Below are 25,004 nucleotides of genomic sequence, written 5' to 3'. Positions count from 1 at the left end.
CATGGGCAGACCAGGCTTTAGTTTGTTGTTCTGTTTAATTTATGTCAGAAGAGCACAGATTGCCACTTGGGATGCATATGGTTCTCTGCAGCCAAATTATCATCCCATGTAGCTGTGCCTTGCAAGTTCTGTCTCCACTCCATCCATTTCCTGCTGATTTCATTTAGATTACTAGCAACAACGAAAAAAAAAGGAGTCAGTATCAAACACATAATGATGCTGATGGTTGTGAGGCAACAGAGATCCTGAAATAAGTCATTCTGTGAGAATGGAGAGGGCTTTCCACTTCCATCCAGTTATTGTTGTTCGAGTGGTGGGTGGATGTGTTTGCTCATAGTCCCAGCCAGCATTCCACATAGTTCCCAGGTTAAAAAAAGGTTATGGGTCTCTCATCCATGTTAATATTACATTCTTGTTGTCCTTAGTGAATAGAACACTGGCATTGGGTGTGTTTATAGTAACTGGAATATTGCTTCATATATCTGAAATATCTTTGTTTTTCTTTCTTTTCTTAGTGAACGTTCCTTCAACAGTAATGGAAGCCATGTCAAGGCAAGACAGCCTCCAGTCATTTAATAAAAGTAGCAAACTGCCCTCTGCCATTCCACAGCAGTCCATAGTATTTCCACAGACTCCATGTAATAGGAATTTCTCTCTTCTGGATAAGACAGGCTCTGTGGAATCAGGATTTAACCAGATCAGTGTGAAAAACCAGCGAGTCCTTGCAAGTCCAACATCAACAAGCCAATTAAATTCTGAGTTCAGTGACTGGCACCTTTGGAAATGTGGGCAGTGCTTTAAGACTTTCACCCAACGGATCCTCTTACAGATGCATGTTTGTACACAGAACCCTGACAGGTAAAACATGGGAACTCTTTACTTTTGTATCCAATAGTAAGTGCCATTGTATTCTGATTTTATCAGGCTGTTACCCTTTTCACCAACATAGCCTTATTAAAAGGGACCGGTACAGTGCAATTCATCTGCTGCTGTGTGAAACGTACAGATAAATGGCCATAGTTAGCTTTAGTATTTGTAAAAACACTGGGCAAATAAAGATACAGATCAGAGAAAATGGCTAAGAATATAATCTCGGTATAGCACATCCACTGGAAAGAGGAAAAAATTGAAGGAAAATGTATGGATATCTCAGATGGGAAGAAAGAGGTCAAGATAATTAAAAGTCATTCTGTCTCTGAAAGATAATATAACTTGCTGCTCAGCAGCTGTCATAGTCATTTCAGGGTTCACCTATAGTGTGCAATGTGTATGAACTTAATTAAGTACTAAGAGGTAATGAATTGGAATTTTTTGCTTAGTACTATTTTTCTTCAGAGCATGCAAAGCCATAAATCGTGCAAAGCTGTCAAAAGGAAATACCTACTCTACCAGTGATGTGGAGGAAAACAGATGCCACTTATTCAATAAACTAATATCCACACAGAAGAAAAATGTTGACTAGATACCTCAGAGTCAAAGTTGGTTTGAAAGTTTGTCAATACAGAATTTTATGGCCATGAACTGAGGATGAATTTTAGCTGAACAAGTGAATTAAAATTTCAGGTACTCTGACCATTGCCCCAGTAGAGATAATGGAACTATTATTTATGAATCAAATCTAGTTTATTTGACAACCTTGATAGCTGGCAGTACAATAGACAAAAATCAGATTAATCCAATAAAAGGACTGCTCTTTTTTTTTCTTTTTTGTCTTGAGTAGCAAAGAAATGCTTACTCTAAAAGATGTGCTCCTGGAATAATCATTTGGGGGTGTAATCCCCTAAGTACGGCTACCACACTTCCTCAGTAGTGAAAATGCATGGCGTTAGAGGAAACATTAGAGGAAACCCTCTCTTTTATATCTCTACTCCCTCTACTATGTGCATTACTCACAGAATTACTTAACACTGAGTTGGAGAAAAACTGGTTCCTAACCATTTTCTGCTTCCAAACTCCATTTTTAAAAAGTAAAAAGCTGACAAATTTTCAATCATTGCCTTTTTTGGGGGGAGGGGGGGGGCTGAAAATACTCCCAGAGGTGAATATTCAAAACAGACACCTAGCCACGTCTGGGTCAGATTTTTAGCTGACCTTCAGACAAGAAACAAGAGGCTCATAACTTCCAAGGGAAAAATTGGTCTTTGCCCCACTACATATGCTCACTTCTAATTTAAAAGAATATATTTGTAGTGATTTCTTGTCTGTCACCTCTAAAAGACAGCTAGAGTACTATATGGTTTGAGTGCCAGATCAGGACTCTAGGAGATCAGAGTTTGAATTTCTATTTGGCCACGGAGATCCAATGGCTGCCCTTGGGCAAGTTATACTCTCCCAGCCCCACAGGAAGGCTATGGACATCCCACTTTGAACAAATCTTGCCTAGAAAATCCTGTGATAGATTGGTGTTTGGCTCATCACAAGTCAGAAATAACTAGAAGGGCAAACAATAGCAATCTCTAAATGCAAGACTTTAGGGAAATCTTAATTTAACAAAATATTCTCAAATAATTCGATGTCGATATATTGTTTATTGAAAAGAAATAGGAAATAAGAATAGTATTTGTTTCAGAGCCCATGTACATTTTGATCATTGTGTGGGCCAGCTGCATACTGTCCCTATTAATTCCACTGGCAATCAACCGCATCACAAAGGCTGTGTGGCAAATTTGGTGGAGCCTGTTGAGGGGCATGGGGAACCTGTTACCCAACGTTCCGCATCACCCAACTCGCTGGAGTCCTCATCCCACAGGAGGAAGTGTCGACCGCCCGGCTTCCCCTCATTGCTTCTGGTGCAACACGGGAAGCTTCCTGTGTTGCTGCGGCGGCAGCATGTGTTAGTTCCTGGATAGTTTTACTATGGAGCCTCACCAGAAGTTCCTCCTCTGCATTGTGGGATCAGGGCTGGCAGGCTCTGTCATAAAACTATTGACTGCCAAAAATAACCCAATGTGACAAGGTTGTAAGTTTACAACTAGATATACTGTATATGTGATTCTGATTCTTCCACTGAGGCCCCTTTAAGGATATTTGCAACTCCATTTGTAAACCATATATCCTACTCCAGATCCAGGTGTATGAGTCTGTGTTATGCAGTTTCATACCTTAGCTCCAAGAAATGAAACTATAGGTTCATAGTTTGCTTGAAATCACTAGATTGTGTTTCTGATTCAGGAACCCTGACTGCTGTACAGTGTCACACAGATTTAAGGAACTCTAGCAGAGAATTCCCAGGATATATCAGGATGGAGTATGGTACTATGAAACTGGTGTAGTACCTGCATAGTGAAGACATGTTCTAGATTGAGATAAATACATAAAGCCCAATCTTACGGCATTTAAAAAGTAAACATTATGGAATCCACAATATATATTTCAAGGATAAATAATACACCCACAATAAATATTTCAAGAAAGAATATCTATGCCATTCATACTCTTCTAGGGTTAAGTTGACATAGCATGGCAGGTTTGACTAGGAAATTCTGGAAATTGTAGCTCGAAAAGTAACAGTTCCAATCTCTACATTTGTGTATATTTTAATCTCAGTGAACTAAGACTTCCAGCCTTTTACACAGTAATTGACTGATCAGGATATTCTTCTTCTGTGTAGGGACATTTTTTATGGGTGCCTGATAACCCATTAGGGAAGAGAAAGGTAGATCTGCAAAGGTATATCTCTTTGTTTTAGAAGCAATCTAGCTCAGTTAAAGAATACTTTATTTCTAAGACCCACTCCACTTTTACTGGCATTTTTACTGCTCTTTTCTCTCTGCAATCAAATATGGTCCACTTCGTTATATAAACTGTAGATGAGAAAATAAGTATCTGGGAATTCCAAATGACTAAAAATTCAAAGAAAGAATTATTGTTATTAGCCGCCGGAAGTTGGTTACATCATACCGAGAACTCAATTTTGGGGTATTCCAAGTAGTTGCCTTTGTACTGCGAGATCCATGCAAGTGCATGGGTTAATATGTAGTGTAGGGGAGTGCTGCACCTAAACTTTGTGTACCAAATATTGGTGCCTTTATGCATGCACAATTTATCCATAAAAAGGTTAAGTATAAAGTTTCAGATGATTGGGTGTATTGTACACATATCGGATATCCATACAAGGAACAGGGACATGCTCTTCGCCTTTGCCTCCTTTCGGTAATTATGAAAGTACAGATACAACTTAAATGAAATACAGCCTTTAAAACATAAGGGACTGTTGGCCCTCTGCATCCACATATTCAACCATCTACAGCTTGAAAATATTAAAAGACAAAACCCAAAGCTATCTTTGATTTTTCCATTTTATATAAGGGATACTATGTCATTGTATATAATGGGATGAACATCCATAGATTTTGGTATGCTGAGTGGAGGGTGGAGTCAGAGCCGGCCCTAGGTATTTTTCAAGTGTAGGCAAACAGAATTTTGGCACCCCCCCAAACCAATCACTGAAAAATAAAAGCGTTGGATAAGCGAAAATGTTGGATAATAAGGAAGTATAAAGGAAAAGCCTATAAAACATCAAATTACATTATGATTTTAAAAATTAAGCACCAAAACATCATGTTTTACATGATTACAAGGTGATTAATTACAACATTCACACCTGCTTCAAAGAAAAGTTCTTTCTCCCACCCTGGACCTTCTACAGATATATAAACCCCACATACCTAGCTTCCAAGTTCCTACAGACCTCACAATCTCTGAAGGCCCCAAAGGTGGGCTTGCGTGGTGCGAAGGTGGGTCTGCGCTGGCCAGAAGGCCCAGCGCGGCCGCTGGAAGGCCCGAAAGAGAAGGAGGTGGAGAGTGGTGCCCTCCTCCCAGGACGATGGTGCCCCTGGGACGATGGCACCACAGGCAAATGCCTATTTCGCCTTATGGTTGGACCGCCTCTGGGTGGAGTTGTCCTGGAACCAACCCCCAGTGGATACCAAGGACCCACTATATATGCAACTGTTCTCCTTAGATTTCTGGTCCCTTCCCTTTTTTGACTTATAATTAGTATTAATGTATAATTGATTCGTTATAACTTTCAGTTCCCAGAATCCCTTGGCCAACAAGGTCAGTAGCCATGTTGTTTGAAAGCATCTGGGACTTCTCCTAAGGGGTAATTTTACATGATCCTTGATATAATCCACTATGCAGAGATAAAACATGCTCTCCTTATCTGCAGTAGATTTGCTGTAGCATTTCTTCACAAATTGTAGATTAACTGATGATTATGAAATAGCCAAGCAGCCTGGAGAATGCTTATGTGTTCTGTTGAGAGTTTTGTGAGGAATAATTAAAATTAAGAGCACTCCATATTTACAATAAAGCAATTTTTAGTATTTAATATAATCTGCAAAAGTCACTTGCCTAAATATCATGCTAGGTGTTAATTGTCTTTGGGGTAATAATTCAGTATGTCCAGGTTTGTATGTACTTGTAAACTTGTATGTATTACTTAGGGTTCTGAAATAGTTTTGACCATGTTGATTACGTTTCCTCTTACCCTACAATGCATTGTTAAATTATTGTGCCTCTCCTGGAAATAATAAACATGATAAAATCTCAAATCCATCCAGAATTAATTTGCTGGGGCAATTCCAAGGTTTCCCCCCATTGGTTGATTTTTTAACCCAGCCATTGGCAAATTGACTCACTATTCCTTGAACCAGGAGTCAGAAATTCCTTTTCTCTTCTGTTTTTCTGCTGCAGAAATTCCCAACAATCCCATTTGGGGGGCTCCAGAAAGGGGTAAGCGGAAGCCTTCAATCACAGTGAATCATTGAAAAAAACTATTTTGTAATTTATTTTTAAATTCAAGAGCAGTTCTTGTAATGAGCTATTAACCTGAATATTTTTTAAAAAAATTATTTGATTGTCACAGTGTTTAAGGGTTATTATGTTTTGGGTTACCTGGATATTTTCCCCAAGAGTTTTATATGCTTTTTAGCTTTATAGTTAATTTTAATTCTATAAATAAAGACATGTAGCATGTTCGATGGGACTGTGGATAGGTTGCATGCCAGTGTATCCCAGGAGATTTCTTCTAAGAAATGCTTCATCTCTCATGTTCCATGAATGATTAGCTGTGTGGTTTAAGCAGCTCAGTTATTTTTTCATATTGTTTTGCTCTTTTTATGGTTAAAGTAATTCGCTTAAATTGTTAGCTATCTTAAAATACCTCCTGTGCTATGTATAACATCAAATATTTGATCCCAATTTTGCATCTTACATATATCTTGGTGGGGCTAGAGTGGTTGCATTAGGATTGAAGAGACCTGGGTTCAAATATATATTTAGCCTTGAAGTTCCTTGGGACAGTCACCAAATATATTCTACAGATTTGTTTGGAGAACATATAGTTGAGGGAGGAGGGAAGGGAAATCATGTATGATTCCATGAGATTGCTGGAAGAAATATGGCATAAAAATAAATACTTCCCCAAAAATAAAATAACAAAAATATACTAAAAGCTTCTAAAATCCTTGCCCTTTCATGTATCTAGATTGGGATGGGCAACTACCAATAGTTGGGGAGGGCTACATTGGCTTGCTGAGCAACCTTGGGGTGTTCCATAGTTCACTATGCCCTGTTGTCCCACATACACAATTCTTGAAACTTTTTCATTTAAAAACACATTTTCCCACTCAAATCACCACAATGCGAGCAATTTCATTGCTGTCACCCTCTAAATTGTCTTTGATCAGGAAAACACCTTTATTAATACATGGAGGGAATGGAACTCCATGTCCAGTATGCTTCCTTCTTATTTAAAAAGCCTTTCCTGGACTTAGCAGGGGAGCTCCATGCAGCCCATGCCCAGCATTTTCCCAACCCCAATGTAGATTTTGTACAAGATACATTATGGTAATTCTATGAGCTTCAATAGATCATGAGATAGAGTTACCGTAGCATAACTGTGAACCTGGAAAGACCTTTCAAATTATGGGTCTACCATGAAGTTGATAAGCACTTTCAGATATGCACTTACCTCTTATCTGACATACAGATTAATAAAACAGATAACATATGTGATACTATGTGTTGCGAGCAGACACAAAATGCTATATAAATTCTAAATCATATCACTGTTATTATCAGGGTTAATATATCTATGTCTTATTCAGTCTGTAATGTATTGGACTGATCTACCTCACTATAGACAGACTTGTCTGAGAAACCAGGAAGGCACTAATCATAGGAAAGGGGAATGAAGGAAATATTCAGGTGATGTTTTTAAATATGTATTGGACCACGTGTGAGTGTGTGGGGGTAAGTGGGTGGCCATATACATACACACAAATACATATACATACATCCATACACACACACACACTCGGCCTGGAATTTTCCCTTCTGATAGATAGCTAGATAATATGATTGAAATGGCATTCTGAAATCCAGAAGTATTGCATATCTTCCAATTATTCCAAATATTTATTTATTTATTTATTTATTTACAGTATTTATATTCCGCCCTTCTCACCCCGAAGGGGACTCAGGGCGGATCACATTACACATATAAGGCAAACATTCAATGCCTTAACATAGAACAAAGACAAGACAAACACGGGCTCCGAGCTGGCCTCGAACTCATGACCTCTTGGTCAGAGTGATTTGTTGCAGCTGGTTGCTCAACAGCCTGCGCCACAGCCCGGCCCAGGCTATCATTTCAGTTTTTTCACTACTTTCAAAATTTCCCAATTTTTCTCTATCCTCTTGCTGCCATTTCCCATCATTCTTGGTTTATTTTATTAGTGCCAACTGTGTTCACTAATAGAAGGGAGAGGCCTATAGACACAGGCAAAGGAACAGTGCTGCAGCCTTTCCTAGATTGTATGTGTTTCCTCATTAATAACTTCTGCCATCTGGACATGTTCCATTTTCAACTGCAAAATGTTGATGGGTATGGCATTGTACTACTGGTGATACTGTAACATTGTTACTTATATGTAATATAGCATCTTTAACTCCCAGTACTTCCACTTCATGTAACAACTGTATAAATGTTCCTTCTCCCAGCATCAACAATAGGTAGCTCTTTATTATTTACTGGAGCCTCTCCTTGAAATTGACTTTGCATTCTTTGAATTTTTCTTTCTTAACACAAAACAAAAGTTGTGTAAGCGAGTCTAATAACGCTCTCTGGGAAGCTTTCCAAAATCGTTAATGACATTGTTTCCCCTAGCCTACCTAGATCAATCACACAAGAATGTTCTAAGACTATAATGTTAGAGCCCTTGTACTATATTTCTAGAGTCACTCAGGGAAACAACATCGCTGGAAGTTCCAGGATCTTCACAGAGAACACTATTGAACCTACAAAGAAGCCACACAGAAAGTTCAAACTTTATAGAAGCAATCCAAGGTTACTCGGCCTGTTTTCAAAATGGAGCACCTCAGATAATTACAGTAGAGTCTCGCTTATCCAACGTAAACGGGCCGGCAGAACGTTGGACAAGCGAATATGTTGGACAATAAGGAGAGATTAAGGAAAAGCCTATTAAACATCAAATTAGGTTATGATTTTACAAATTAAGCACCAAAACATCATGTTAGACAACAAATTTGGCAGAAAAAGCCGTTCAATATGCAGTAATGCTATGTAGTAATTACTGTATTTACAAATTTAGCACCAAAATATCACGATATATTGAGAACATTGACTACAAAAATGCGTTGGATAATCCAGAATGTTGGATAAGTGAGTGTTGGATAAGTGAGACTCTACTGTATATTTAAAGTTCAGTTAAGTGATGAGTACTAGTAGCAAGTCGAAGTCACAAAGGTTGAGTTTGTTTTCCAAAACACTACAATTTAAATAGGAAAATGTGACTTCATTGCAGCAGAAACACAACTGCAGGAGTAGCTTTCAGTGTCACACGCTGAACGGCAATTGAACATCTCTTTTGTGGAAAATTATGGTTTGGAAAGAGTAATATCCTTCATTTTTGTGATAGATGGTATATTTTCATATTTGGTTCCACTCATTTCAGTGTAGTAGCTGAATAATGCTTTGGTTTTACAGGATAAAAATTAATCATGTTGATTTGTTCTTTTTTTATAAAAAAAAAGAGAGAGATTAATTGGTTGTATTTAGTGACTTATTTCTTTGTTGTGGTAGCAGTTAAAAATAGATAACCAGGGGCTAATAAATGTTAATGATCCCATTCACTCTTAGAAAATCAATTGCTCATGATTACAGCACATCTCAGTACATTGTTTTTTGCTAAAAGAATTTAATATTAAGAATATGTGGGAAAGAATTTTCCATAGTCATTTTGTTTTGTCATTGCCAAAATTTTCATGTTGGTGTAATAAATTATTTATGTGTGGGTAAATTTCTCTGAAAAAAGAATTAAAGCTGGAAAACATATTTTTCTTGATTTCTTTATATTAGCAATCACATTGAAATAAAAGGTTTCACTCATTCTCACATTGTTTAGGCTGTTTATTGTACCAACCATATCATGGTTAGAATTTATATGAGAGCGGGTTTCTCCATTGATCCCGGAGTACATGATCTATATGTACAATGAAGAGCCTCCAATAAGGGTTCAGCAGAGATTCCCAAAAAGAGCAAAGTAGTGGTAATTTTAAACTAGAAATGGGACAGTACAACCCTATAATTCCAATTTTGTGGGCCCCAAAGCCCACAGGAGTGCTTTGTTGTGTATTCCCACACAACATAGTTGGACAAAGATGCCCCTTGTGGTCCTTTCTGGGAACCTCATCACATTGACTAAAATTAGTGTCCTAGGATGCTTAGAGCCTTCTTCGGGGATGGAGTCTCATGGCAGCCACCACACAATCTCGAATCAGTTAGCCACCAATACTAAAATAATCCAATCCAAGAATTTCAATAAAATCTTTAAAACATAATAGTTAAACCTGGTACAATGAAATCCTGGTACAATGAGGGATTAAGGAAAAGCCTATTAAACATCAAATTAGGTTATGCTTTCACAAATTAAGCACCAAAACATGTTATACCACAAATTTGGCAGAAAAAGTAGTTCAATACACAGTAATGCTATGTAGAAATTACTGTATTTACAAACTTGGCACCAAAATATCACGATGTATTGAAAACATTGACTACAAAAAAGCGTTGGATAATCCAGAATGTTGGATAAGCGAGTGTTGGATAAGTGAGACTCTACTGTAGTTGAAAAAACGACTCTCACTCTAAAAAGGAGGAAAAGAGGTTGAGAAAAAAATGACTGCATCTTTCAGATTATCTGGTTTTTATTTTAGCATGTGTTTTTGTAGATATAATCCCATTCCTTCCAATGCAGGGAAAAAAATGGTATTAAAGCCCAAAGTATAAAGCATTTATGTGGTTCTGCAAGTGGGATGGAATGTAATAGGATCCAGGAAGGTGCAGATCATGATCCTTGCTCTAATTTTTTTAAAGCATTAAATTACAAAGCATGATTTAGAATATTATCTTTTCCTTACATCTTTCAGGATTATAATACATTCTAGCCCACTGCCACAACGGTATAGATTATGTCCTTAATTAGTACTGTACCTGAAGAAGTAAGTTTATGCTCACAAAACATCTTGCTAAAATAAAAAACAGTCAATTTTAAAGGTGCTGACATATTTGTTTTTTCCTCCTCTACCTTTCCCTCTTTTTATGCTGCAAAAGATTTACACAGCTACTTCTTTGAAAGCTCTCACTATAAAAGGTCAGTCTCTAATATCCAGAGGTGAACTCAGGCCCTAAAAGATCAACTGGCATCTTATAGTGTGAGGAGTTCTTCTTTGAAACTTTTTAAGGAACTCTCCTGAAAGATTTTATAATGTGAGTAATTAAAATATAGTATAGTATTGAGTTATTGACTAGTGCTAGGTCATTAATCAACCGAAAAAATTCTATGATCCATGCTCTGAAGCACTGTAAAATAATAGTATTGGTGATCAGTGATGCATGTAGTCACAATTAAGCAGTTCAGTTGACAAATGAGAGAGTATACTTTATTTTACACGTAATTGAATTGCACTATATGCTTGGCCACCATTGCATCCTTCCCTATAGCTTTGAATTCTAGCTATGTAGACACACACATTTGTTAGAGGGAGAGAACAATTAAAACTATATTGTTCATTAATTCTAAAACTCAGTCAGTAAGTAGTGTGTTTTGAGCTGATCTTCAGAACTATAATCATTAATATGCCTAAGGATATTTTCCTAATTTTCTTAAGATACTTCCAAAAATCAAAACTGTATCCTACTATATCAGAACAGATCAGGTGGGTAAGAATGCTCAAAATATTAGAATATTACACCAACTGCTTTAATGTTTCCATTGCCATTAATAAAGTCTGTAGCAATTCAACTGTCAGCACATTTTACCCTGGATTGCAAAGTATTTTACTAGTTGTGGAAAAAATATGTAGTACTCATGTTTGAGGTTAAGTTGCAGATGTGATGCACAGTACTTTATTTTTCTTATACCAGCACAATGGTTGACTGAATTTAGAATAGGCCAATGATCAAGGATTCTGGGAGCTGAAGTCCAAAACACCTGGAAGACCACAATTTAGAAAACAATGTGTATGTGCAACATTTATTTATTTATTTAATTTATATACCGCTCTTCTCCTGCGGGAGACCCAGAGCAGTCAAGCTTCTATTTGAGGATGTGTGAAGAGGGACAGACCACCCACAGAAATTAGTCTTATGATCAAACTGTGTTCACTAACAAGATGTTTCCCCAACATTCATCCAAAATATCTTGTAATCTTAAACACCAGCAGATCTAGTCTTCCTCTTCCAGGTTTGTAGAGAACAGATCTTTGACTTCTTCCACATGACAGGCCTTCAGATATTTTGGGAGTGATTTCTTGCTCCTACTTCAGTTGCAACAACATGTGTCATGGGGCTACATGTGCTCCCAAGACACTCCTCAAAACCACACTGCTGAAATTGGTGGTAATTGGGAAAATCCTATTGAATGCTTGCTTTAAATATTTTGTACTGGTTTGCCACAAAAATGCTTGTTTTAATTTCAGAATTTCCCGTTAAGATAAATAGGTTTGGGGGTGTGGACAAGAGTTGGTTTAAAGACCAAGCATATCATAGTTTTCTGAGAAAAGTCTAAAATGCATCAGAATGTTGCATATTTTAGGACAAAAACATTTTTCTTTTGGTCTTATACAATTTTCATTACATGATTGTTCTATGCCATCATTCCTTTGTGGTTTGAGCCAGAAAGCAACTTTGGAGATTCGTTTGATATTTTTGTAGCACCTTCAAAGTGTGTGGCAATTTAAATCACAGAATTTTGCAGTTATGGCAAGTGGAATGCAAGTGTTATAATTGTGTTGTGTATGCTGTACAGGTCAGAGTATCTAAGGTAATTCTTAGTAAGCAATGAAAAAGCATCACTTACACAGACATTGTGCATACTGTCAATACTCATCCAAACATTACTGCATCGATTGCAGACATCTACAAAGGAATGCTACATATGTAGAGATATGTGCATGTAGATTTCCAGTTTATGATGGCTTAGAAACCCACAGACATATACCCTGTTTCCCCAAAATAAGGCCTACCCTGAAAATAAGACCTATCATGATTTTTCAGCATTTCTGAAGATGCTCGAAATCTAAGCCTTATTTCAAAAAATAAGCCCTATATATAGTTCATTTACAAAGTCCATTTGGAAAAATAAGGCTACCTCTGAAAACAAGCCCTAATGCATCTTTTGGAGCAAAAATTAACATAAACCCCTATCTTATTTTGGGGGAAACAGAATGTATATCTCATCATGTAGGTGATCAATATGTAGATGCGAGGAGAAGGACTTGTGAGACAAATGAAATTGGCAGTGGGTCAGGGATGCTTCCCCCCCCCCCCCCGATACTTCTCTTCAGTCTTCAAAACAGTCTCCAAAGAGATTTAATAAATATACTTTAATACAATATAGAGTAACAGAACTTCTAAAATCATCATTTTGAAAGCAGCATCAAGAGACAGAATCAAAACATAGTTCAAAAATTCTTAAAAGCTTGGTGGAATAAAAACCAATTCTGGATTATTCCAGAAGAGAATTCATCAACCCTAGTGCTGCCACTGAAAAACCTTGCCTTCTCTCACCAGCTAACGGTCATGGAGGAGTTAATAACGGAACACAGTGCAAAGTTTCAGATGGTATAGCATGCATATGTTTGTACAGAACACAACCCTTCAAAAGTCTTGTTTCTAAAGCAGTGTGTGTAGCATAGTGTATATGCGTGCCTTCGAGTCACTTGTTGACTTTTGGCAACCTCATAAATTTCATCAGGTGTTCTTAGGCAAGGACTACTGGGAGATGGTTTTGCCCGTTTCTTCCTCTGAAATATAACCTACAGCACCTGGTATTCATTAGTGATTTTCCATCCAAGTACTTATCAAGATCAAACTTGCTTGTCTCCAAGATCAGATGGCATCTGGTATCTACAGGGTAGTTACTGGAGATAGTTATTTGTCTGTACACTTATAACTAAGATTGCAAAGAGATTAAATACTATATAAATGAAATAGAGAGAAAGGAAAGGAGATAGAATAGTCCCATACTTTGATGTATTACCAATGTTAACACTGGTTGAGAATTTTGTAGCATTTTAAACAATATATTTCAGTTATAATTATATATATTTAGTTATATTTTTCCTCTGAAATCTCTCCTCTAAACTAATGATCAATGCACCACAAAAACCACTGCAAACTCTGAAGCAATAAGCTGGGGCTGAGCAAACCAGAGTCCTTCATTTTACCGCTCAGATCTTTGGACAAAATTCTGTTTGTTAGTCTCAACTAAAGTAGATGCATGGAATCAAGGTCCTTTGAATAGTCAATCAATACATAGATGTAACTCATTGATACATAGATATAACTTTAGTTGAGAATAACAATCAGATTTCGGTCTTTTGACTTTTCAGTTTGTAATGTTATCAAGTATTTTATTCAAACAGGCTGATTTTATATTAAAAGGAATAAATAATTTAGACTAAAACTGTATCAGGAACTTGAATGAAAATGAAATATAGAAGTAGAAATAGTATAATTATGGGGTGGAAAGCAGAAGTATAAGGAAAACCTTTTATTTCATATCTTTCATATCTTTCTACTTCACACGAAAATCATTGCAATAACTGTGATACTTTTGTACTCAATTTGCTGAGTAAACTAAAGAAATTCATGGAATAGTTTGATTTGGTTCAATTTTAATGCAAAAGTTTATGTTAGGATGTGCTGAAGTTATATAGCCCTATGAAAACTATATGGGGGAATCTAGTTGAAGCTACATTTCAAAAAGTGACAAACCTTATTAGGTTTTTATTGCCATCTCTTTTTATTCTAACCAGATAGCTAATGATCAATACAGTATGCACCACAAAAACCATTGCAAACTCTGAAGCAATAAGCTAGGGCTGGGCAAACCTGAGTAGGGCCAGCCAATAATCACTCATGGAGTGTTGTTGGTGGGAGAAATATAAAAAACAGAACCTTGTTTGTAAAAGATAGGCCTGCCAAAATAGAGGAATTGATAGATCTGAATAGGGTTCTCTTGTTTACCCTACATATTTCTCCTATGTCTCAAAACACCAGATATCTGTGTATGGTCTAATGTTTGGAGAGCACATATAACCTACATGGCATTGCCAGATATTATACAGACTTCTGGAGAAAAACCTTTTTTCAGTATTATACAGGTTTAGTCGCTCTCATTTAGAAATCTGAAATTCCAAATATTCCAGATCCAAAACTTCTTGCCACTAGCCACCCATTTCCCCTTTGGGGAAAGTGTTTAGTGGTGCATCCAATGCCCTCTGTGTTTTCCCTCAAGGAACTCTGATGGGGAAAGAGAAGATGGGGACAACTCTACTTGTAGAAAGCCTCTCTGTAAAAAGGAGATGACTCTGATGTTTATGCACTTGCCTTATGCCCAATCAATGGCAAGACTGGAAATGGCTGCTAGCCCAGAGAAAATGAAAAAGATTCAGGAGGGTGGGGTAATTTCTACTCCCTTCCTGGCCACTTTGCTAAAAGGGCAAAAAGTGTGTTGACAAGTGGGGAAATACATGGGACCTGTTTTTACAGGCCTTTTTGTAAGTCAGGGATTCCTAACCTTTTTTTTGACCAGGGCCCACTTTGACTAGGGCCCACTTGACCAGGGACCACTCTCCAACATTAGTACAAGGATTACGAATCAGTTTTTGGTCAACTTTAGATCTGGTTTGGTTATTTGGGGTGCTGATTCATAAAATTGTATTGCATTGACCACATCAACTATAGTTTCTGTTACAGAACATATGCCATCCAGTAGTCGCCATCTGCTCAGAAAACCAAATTTAATAATCTAGAGTTGATGTGGTCTATCCAGTGCAATGGCCAGCTCTGTGGAAAGGAGAAGAAATAAAATTAATAAAATTAAATAAATAAAGAGGAAGGAGGTTCGCGGACCGGATCTTCATTCTCACGGCCTACAGCCGGGCCATGGCCCACAGGTTGAGGCCCACGGTTATAAGCAGAGTCGTGCAGCATTTTGCCTTCTTCTCTTTCTTCTGTCAGGGCTCCTTGGGTATAAACTCAGTGCTCATTGGACATGTGAATAACCCCCTTTTCCTCTATGGATTGAGAGACTCAGTCTGTAGCTGTATTTAATTGACTTTTTTGGTGCCAAATCATAAAAACACAAAGTTCTTTCACAAATTCATTATTTTTATCAATTCAGTTGTTACTCAGCACTAAATACAAATGTTGATGTTCCAGTGTGAGTACTTTTAGTGTTTTTGAGCAGATTTTTTTGTTTCATATCAGCAAATTAAAGTGTTTTGAAAGTCCATTAGAAGACTTTAACTTTTCTCTTACTGTTTCCTCTATATTCTGAGAAAATCTTAGTCACATATTGCAAAATAAAAAAGTAAAAGCAAGTCATAAAAACTTTATGTAAAGGAGCAAATTTGTGGTCATTATTTTACAAAACACCCAATTCTGATCAGATCAGCATAATAAGGGTGTTTTTTTCTAAAAAAAAAAAGTATTGATGATCCCAATTTTCAGACTTGTGTAATTTGAAATATTTATCAGGCCTATGCTGATCGCATTTTCAATAAACATCTGTTTTGTTTAAAAACTATAACTATGCATGGAAATTTGAGGAAAAGCTGAGGAAGTACAAAATTGCTGATCCGCTAGGACAGGAGATATTTCGCAGAGAGATATTAAAAGTAACTTTAATCCTAATCCAGGAGAGGAGGAAAAGCTTCCAATGCATATATTGCATTTGACTGACAGGCAGCTTTGAATGAAATATAGAGCTTTTTTAATGCATGACACTGGATATCATTCATACAAACACATACCCAAAATGTGCATAGGATTCTTTCCTGTTACTATAGTAGTGGAAGATGAATACCCATTGAAAGAGGAATGCAAACAGGAGTGTATAAGCGCTATGGTTGTAGCTGGGGGAGAAATGAGGGCTATTGCCTCTACCATAAGGAGTCTGTTCTGTCAAACGTATTTTCCTTCAGTACACAGACTTCTAATATTGCACAACTTAAAATATCAGATGAACATTTAAAAATGCAGTTTAGACATGCAAAGAAAAAAGGCAGGCAAAGTGATCAAGGGAATGTGAACACAGTAGTACATTCTATGTGTTAATAGTTTTCAGTGTCTCAGAATGCATTTATTACTAAAGAGAAGATGAATCAGTTCTTTGGCAGATTCATGACCCACAGACTGATTCTGGTTAATGCTGGCCTGGACCGGTTAGCACAGCCCTGAACTACATTAATTAAAATCATGGGCTGCTCTGAATTTCCCCCAAAAATTCAGAGCAAACCATGACTTTGAGCCTATGTAAGCAGCTGTGCCACTTACTATTTGGGAAACAGACATGGCTGTTTACAACACCATACTGTTTCTCTGGAATCAGGCCACCTGGGACAGAGGATTGGACCTCCTTTGTCTTGTCAATCTGTTTGCAGTGTCCAATGGACACGAAATTGTACTGGACACTGCTTGACACATGAAGTGGCAACATCTGAAGTGATCAGGTGATTGGATAGGGAGGGAAAAGAGGTAACAATACCTCCTTTCCCGCCTCCCTCTCTCATGTTGCTTCATTGATCTGGAAATCATCACTCCAGGTGTTGAATGGTATCCAGAGCCATTTCTGTGCTAATGCCAGATTAATGGGGGCAATGTGAGGGTCGTTATTGAGCAGCCAAACTGGTGCCAATGGTGCTCTGCCATATGGCCGCCATCCAGCCCCCAAACTGGCTCACTGGTATGCAGTGTAACCTCTCGCAACATTGAACTGAAATACCCCACTCCTAATTGACATCTCCTTTTCTGGCCAGTGGAGATACACCCTCACTCTCAGCAGTGCTCATTTTGAGGGATGAAGGATATTTTATTGGGAGGGCAGAGTTCTTACTGGGGGGCAATGCCTCCATTTTCGCCCCCCTCTCCATAGCTACATCCCAATGCACCAATGTATGGAAAGGAAGTAAAACAAAACTTAACCTATTTTCTAGCATGTTAAGTAAATTATCCAAGTTGTCATATATGAACTTTGAAATTTCGAAACATCAGAATGTTCTGTTTTATTAATCTATGTTTGAGTTCCAAAAGCAGTAGAAGTTTTCGGAAAAACTTAGAGATTGGAGTCAGTCTGGGACCAGCACTCAAGTCTTGAATAGATATTCTTTGTACAATGGAACCTCAACTTAAGAGTGTCCCAACTTAAGGGTGTTTTGAATTAAGAGCATCACTTTGGGTTTGCTTTGATGTATGAGTAGTATTTTGAGTTAAGAGCTAACGCCAGAAGGAGCACTAGCGCAAGAGAATAGCTGCAAAGAATGAGCTCCAAAGAGAAAACAAAAAAGAGTACAATTCTTGATTCTTCTAAGCATATGTACAGTATCCTCAGAAGAGATATTAAAATATCTATTAATTAATTAATTAATTAGTTGATGAAGATCCCCTAACCAGATCAAATGAGCAATAACAAGATATAATTTTTATACTTTGTGGAAGTGGTTGCAACCAGAATCTTCTTTCATACATCCTAATAAACTCTTCGCATGTGAGGGAGGGAGAGGGCTGGAGCTTTCTCATAAGATCCCTGTACTTAATCAAATATTAGATTTTGCAACATATAACTGTATTTTTATAAATCAATTTTCACTCCTTCAAAAAAGTGATAGAGCAAAATAAGGGCTTAAGAAAGATCACTATTATATTCCCTTTTGGAAATTAGTATTCAAAACCTTGCTAGTGCTGTCCAAATTCTTTTCCATATGCTTTAACTAAAAAAGGAAAAGTAGTGATCACATCGGGTGTTTCTATTTTCTGCAGGCCCTATCAGTGTGGACACTGCTCCCAATCCTTCTCCCAACCTTCAGAGCTCCGGAACCATGTAGTCACCCATTCCAGTGACAGACCTTTCAAGTGTGGCTATTGCGGTCGTGCCTTTGCTGGTGCTACTACACTCAACAATCATATCCGGACACATACAGGGGAGAAGCCCTTTAAGTAAGTAATCAAAGGATCAGATCAGCAGAAAGGGCCTTAGACCACTAAGCTCAGTCAGTAGATACCAGCCACTGGGTGGGAGTAGGTCTTTTCTCTGAATAGCTGATAGACAATCTTTTTCACTTTATTTCTGTAGAAGCAAAATTCACATTTGCAATACAATTATTCAATGCTGCTGGAAATCAAATGCAAAATGGGTGATACTGCAGTGCTTGGAAACATTACTGTTTCAAGACTGCAACTTCCAGAGCAATCTAGAAATGTAACTTTTCCACACTCTATGTAATGCATGCATCAAATATGTGTAAATTTATCAAAAAGAGACCCAAAAATCAGATTTCCATAATATTTTTGTAGTATCTGAAATATTTCAGCTCCATGACCAAACCAAGGAAAAGCCAAAACAGTGGTGTTGGACATCTTGCTTTCAAAAAGATAGGGATCTTACATACAAAGGAGACCCTATAATGTTTCAAACCACACAATTACAATGATACTATTCTACTTTAACTTCCTTGGTAACATCCTATGGGATTCTGAGATCTGTGTTTTAGGGATGGGCATTTAGAATTCTTTGCCAGGGAGCTGTAGTGCCTCACCAAACTACAAATCCCAGGATGTCATAGAATGTAATCACTGCCATTAATATAGCATCACTGTGCTATAATTGTATAATGTGAATAAGCCCCTTGAAAAGGTTGTGGCATAGCTTTGCAAAGGAGACAAGAATAGCAGGAACATGAGCTGTTGAATCCCATCCCTGTCATTGATTGTATAGTCACAATGGGCAGTGCGGAATTCTAAATTCAAATATATTTTCTCAGGCACAGCTCCCTTGCAAACTTTGGTTTGAAGAGATTATGTTCAGTTTACTTTTAAGACTAGTTTGTAAAGAAAATAGTTGTGTTACCTCTGTTTCAACTAGAAATCAGGTATTTTTTTAAAAAAATATCAGCAGCTTTCTATGTTCACATTATGTTAAGTTCCTATCTGATTCTCTTCTTTCTTTGGGTTACAGTCAGACAAAGCACATTTGCACCAGAATTAATAATTTTGGATCACTTGAGAACTCATGTTGCTTAATAGAAGTCAGTCTGGGGATTTAGCTTCAAATTCTGTTTAAAATGGATTAGTTGTCAGATTTAGGGCTGCCCCCTTTGAGCCCTTTGTATTTCTGCAAAATGGTAGCCAGTGATGAAAGGGAGTTAATTCCAGCTTTTCCCAAGTCCTGCATAGTCAGAATCCAAATAGAGACTAACTAGGGACTACCAGTATGATGCAGTATTGCTGTGTCAACAAATGGTGCTCACAGTGCCATTATGTTGGAGTAATAGAGCCAATGGAAAGCAAAGCCAAAACCAGTGCCAGCAATCAGATTGATTTTGTGTAGTTGCTGTGTAAATAGATTTTAGTAATTAATTGTAGAGGTTTCTGGGTCAAAATGGAAAATAGATTTCTTTTAATGTTCAGATGTTACTTATGTGTAACCTTGTTGACTCCACTTACTCTCCCTCCTTAACATGCTGTTTTTGTCATGTTTCCAATAAAGCCTCAATTTGCACCATTTAGAGTCATTACCACATTATTTCTTTTTAGTCTTGATTGTCTTTTTCTTTTCTTTCTTCTAATTCCATTCATAAAAGAAAAAAGTTCCCCTATATGCAGAGTGGCAACCAACTGGTGTCATTTAGTGTATGTCACTTATATTAATTTTAATGTGATTTGTGCAAGTAACTCAACACAAGATTATTTCCTATAAAGCAACCAGTATCTAATCTCCGTGTGACTAAAATGCACTTGGGTAATTATAAATGTGTAAACTTATAGTTACATAGCTGCATAGAAGCTCCTAGCCTAAGCCAGCTATTGTGTGACCAACAGAAGTCTGTTCCTCAGTTAATCATGAAGCAGCTCACAGACATTCCCACCCACTTCCATGATTGATCTCTAGTGTGACAAACAGAAGCCAGAACTTGTCACAGTTTCCCCTCACACTGGAGATCATTTATGCAAGAAGGGATGGGAAGCTCATTCTGATGCTTCCCGATCTACATGGAAACAGATCTTCATCGAATGCAGCAGATGCTGCCTCATAACTGGAAACTGGGGTACTTCCATGGTCCCTGTGTATCCCCTAAACTAGGGAATGCATCGGGATTGTGAATACAAACTAGTCACAAATATGTAACTGATATTTATAGGCATTTATAACTGATTTAGTGGATTCTGGATCATATTAGTGCATCCATGCAGTGGAAAACCAGCTATCGAGGATCTGAATGTAAATTATTGTTATACAATGAAATGAAGAACAATCTTGAATGTGATGCCAGAATCTTCAGCCAAGTGAACTATGCATTTGTTTCATGTTAAATTAGAGAATTATTTTCATAAAGGTTAGGTGTGAACCACATATGCGCAGGCAAGTGTATTGTGTCGTCCATGCGCATTGCATTCAAATAAATAAATCTCAATTATGATAGCAGTTCCTGATATGTTGCATATATATACAGCAGACTTTATATTTTACTAAATTCATCTTTTGCTACAAGACTGGAATGGGAGTGAACTGGATGGTGCTCTATATGGAGGATTATTGTGCAAACATCCATGCATCTCTGTAGCTCATTGCAACAGGACCACTTCACCACTGAGCCCTTAATGTCAGACCAGCCATTAGGAAAGTCTTTCTATGTTAAGGTCTTTGTGAGCTGTCTTTCTATCTGCCTGACTATCTATCTATCTATCTATCTATCTATTGAATTCTTCATGAAAGTTACATGAAACAGTTTTTGCATGGCAGTTATTCTACAAGCGAACATAAACTGTAGACAACATCTAATTCATTACCATTGCTTAGAGACTATATAGCCCAGATGTCTCCCATGTGTATAGATTAAGTCACAATATGTTAAATATACCCAGATTTAATGCATTTGAGTGTGTATAGTTATTACTAAGGTAAAAGATCACTCCAAGTCAAAGTAGAGGAAAGTGGTGTATATTGTGTAAACTAATCCTAGAACTGGGTTGTTTTTAAGGCCTCTATAATTTAAAAAATCATAATTTGCAAGTTTGTCAAGCAATGAAAGGTAGTATATTTTGACACACTAATCCAGTAACTAATCAGTTTTCTAATAAACAATCAGCAATACACTAATGTGTCATCAGCATTTCAGGAACTCTGGAGAGAGGGTGATCTGCACACAGACGTTAATGAATACACAAAAAATCATTAGGTGATCAATACTTCTGAGTTATTTTCATTGAGCTGATAGGTCTGATACATTAGAGCTGACATTTTACATTTGTCAAGATCACAGTGCAGTTTTTAACAGTAAAGCAAGCTGCTAAAATATTCCAAGAGAGACAATCAAAGAAACACAACTTAAAGGTGTTGACATCCTGTGCTGGAACTCGAGATGAGATGAATGAGTATGTAACATTCAGGTCACAGCTTCCTCAAACCATAATTTCCCCTAAAAATTAATTATCAGGTAGTTTATAACATTCTGTAATGATATGTGTGTGTAAATGCTTCTCTGATATGTTGTAAATAGCTACTTCCTCTTTTATATAATGTTTACAAGAGAATAGACACAGATGAAAAGGGCAGAGCCTCTTCATTTTTTTGTAGCAATATTTTTCTCACAAAATGTTCTTTTTAGATAAAATAGGCTAAAGCAGTACTGACACCCAGCTTACTTCTAGGATCATGACATGAAACTTCTGGAGTACAATCTATACTTTTACTTTGTAAATGTCATTGAAATTAATGGCAGCTGTGGAAGATTAATTTTTGGTCAGATTCTTTCAGCATAAAGAATATGCTCATCAGGAATTTAAAATTATTGTGAAGAAATCACATTATGGAAAAGCAGCAAGATTTGAGATCCTCCTCTGAAATAAGTACAGATGTTTTGGCTTCAGCAGCCCATTATCTTACTATGCCATTTAAATCTATGGAGTTACAAGTAGGATACAGGCTGGCTTTTCCTTTTGATCATCTCAACGCTATATGGAATACTAGGTTACTTTTTTAAAAAGCTGAAACAATCTGCAATACTACCTCTTTAGTACGCACTCAATTGTATTGTAATCTCAGATACAGGGCTTTTCTGTCTTTGCAAAACAAAGTGATTATTGCTTCAGGGCTTCACAATTGTTCCAATAGGCAAGGCTCCTGATTTTTAAATTAGCAGGAGGTGAAATTCTATTTGTCATCAATTTCTCGGAGGGATTACAGAGCAGAAAACTGCAGACAAGCTGCTTCTTTGATGGCTCATTCCTAAAAATCTCTTTTTGTTCTTTATCTATTTGAACTGACAGTGATCAGAGCTGTAACAGGACAGGCCTCTCTGGAGAAATCACCTTCCCCCTGTCTATTGACAGATTCCTCTGTTCTGAATCAGACAGGCCTTGTCCCATCATAGGCATCAAGGCCTTGGAAGGAGCCACCAATTAAACCTCTTGAGCTGGTAAAATCTGAAGCCACTTTTGAGTGTCTGTTCCGATTAGGCAGGATAAGACGAAGCCCGATGCCTCCTCCCCTACCCAGAGCTGCCCCCCATTCTCAATTTTCTCTTTTGCCTTCTCCAGGTGTGAGAGGTGTGAGAGGAGCTTCACACAGGCCACCCAGCTGAGTCGACACCAGAGGATGCCCAATGAGTGCAAGCCAATAACAGAGAGCACAGAATCAATTGAAGTGGATTAACTGATTGACTGGTTGGAATTAAACTGCAAGGAAAGTCATGATTAAATGTCACGGACACTTAAGCAAAACCAAAGATTTCCTCTGAGCAACTTTCAATCAGTCCCAGAAAACCAAGACCAGTAATAAAATAAGTAAGATGTTAAGAGATATTGATCCTGGCATGGAAGTGAAACCAGGGAAGAGATTATTTATTTATGACTAAGAATGAAACTGATTTCAATGGACAAGAAACTCGGGCCTGCGGGCATTTCTAGCCCCCTCACCATGTATTGCTTTATTTCTAAAAGCTTTTATAATTGTTATTTAAATACCAAAGGAACAATGATCAAGGGTTCTTATGCCCATAGTTATGACTGTGAATGCACATGGACTTGTTTATTGTGGCACCTTTTTTCTTCAGCATGACTTAGTGGGTCCAGGTATATTCCTCCTTAGCTGGGTTCTGTTGGGTTGCATTTCCCCTGACCTGACTCTCTCTTTTTTAAAAAAATATTTCAACATGATGGGAGAGAAAGTGATCCAGGACCATCTTTGTCCTACTCCAACTGAAGACATTTTACTCCCATGATTTCAGAACTCACAATTTGTGCACTTTTTTGTATAAATGTTTTCATTAACCGGTGTTGCATTGATTGATGCAGGAAATTCCAGAAATGTTAAATAAACTTTGTCTCATATATGTATATGAGACAATCTGTAGATGTTCATGCTGTAAAAATATGAGTAAAAGAAACATTTGAAATAATGTAGAATTTTCAGATACAGTCCTCTTTAATGAATGACACATATTATTCATAGATGATGAATAATAGTATCAAAGAAATTGTGACACTTTTAACTATCATGCTTGAAAACATAAATGTTAAAATGGAACATCATGCTGTAGTCTTTCCTTTGATGGCAACATTACCTTTTTAACATGAAAAATCAATATAAATTGTCTAGCTTTACAATTTTCACAAGCATTGCACACAACAAGGAAGCCACTTGACATGTGATACTTTGTCCCTTTATTCCTGTTGTACTGCATCAAAATTATGGGCCAAATATTGGTGACTGGATGTATGTGTAGCTTAAATTCATTCCTGATGTTGCTAAGATGAGTTGAAATATTTTATTTCTTCTTCATTATCTTCTGGTACCTGAGTTTACTAGTCTAGTCTAGTATATACCCGATGCTTTCAAGTGCTTGCTGAGCACAGCAAAACACAGAAGTCCCATTGGATATGCACTTCTGTGTCCATTGGGACTTAACTTTCAAACAATTATGCATAGGTTTATGGTGGGAAAGTATACCAGATTTTAGCAGATGTTAAAATATAGAGGAAGTGAGACAGTAGTTGTAGACGAAACTCATTCAAGATTGACAACAGGCCAAATTTCAAAACATCAACAATTTTCTGCATGAAAATTGTTCAATTACATCCGATTTTTCAGCATTCCAAAATGTACATTGAGTGGTGTTCACATTCAAAATCATGGTTCTCAGTGCTTGAATTCAACTGCTTTTCTTCTTGTATTAAAGCAATGACATAGAAGGGTCACAAAAACGGGTATTGTTTCTGGGTAAGAAATTAGAGACATTACTGCCATTGCCTCTTTCCATTAAGAATCAGGCCCACAGCTCCCACCATAGGTGGTATAACATACAATTCTTCTTCATGGTTTCACCTCTGAGTATTCCTTACCTAAGAAAACCCTGTGAAATTCATGGGGTCACTGTAAGCCAACAGACAATTGAAGGCACACCCACATACCTGG

The 25,004-nt window shown here is 37.3% G+C and overlaps 1 protein-coding gene across 3 annotated transcripts in view; it reads left to right on the top strand.

Moving 5' to 3' along the window:
• Nucleotides 1-24,116, top strand: part of prdm6 (PR/SET domain 6) — a 125,023-nt gene extending 100,907 nt beyond the window's left edge. Inside the window, exons 6-9 of one of the 3 annotated variants that reach the window (XM_008114062.3) lie at nt 516-858; nt 5,698-5,736; nt 18,353-18,529; nt 23,129-24,116. In XM_008114062.3, the coding sequence (XP_008112269.1) occupies nt 516-858; nt 5,698-5,736; nt 18,353-18,529; nt 23,129-23,243 (674 nt within the window). In that variant the 3' untranslated portion in view covers nt 23,244-24,116. The remainder of the gene's footprint in view (nt 1-515; nt 859-5,697; nt 5,737-18,352; nt 18,530-23,128) is intronic. The other 2 variants (XM_003222979.4, XM_008114063.3) reach the window with 2 other exon arrangements.
• The last annotated feature ends 888 nt before the right edge of the window (nt 24,117-25,004 follow it).

This window comes from Anolis carolinensis, chromosome 2 (assembly GCF_035594765.1).
Source record: "Anolis carolinensis isolate JA03-04 chromosome 2, rAnoCar3.1.pri, whole genome shotgun sequence".
Classification (NCBI taxonomy): domain Eukaryota; kingdom Metazoa; phylum Chordata; class Lepidosauria; order Squamata; family Dactyloidae; genus Anolis; species Anolis carolinensis.
Note: the sequence above shows the minus strand (reverse complement) of the source record. Positions and strands in the feature narration are given on the sequence as shown.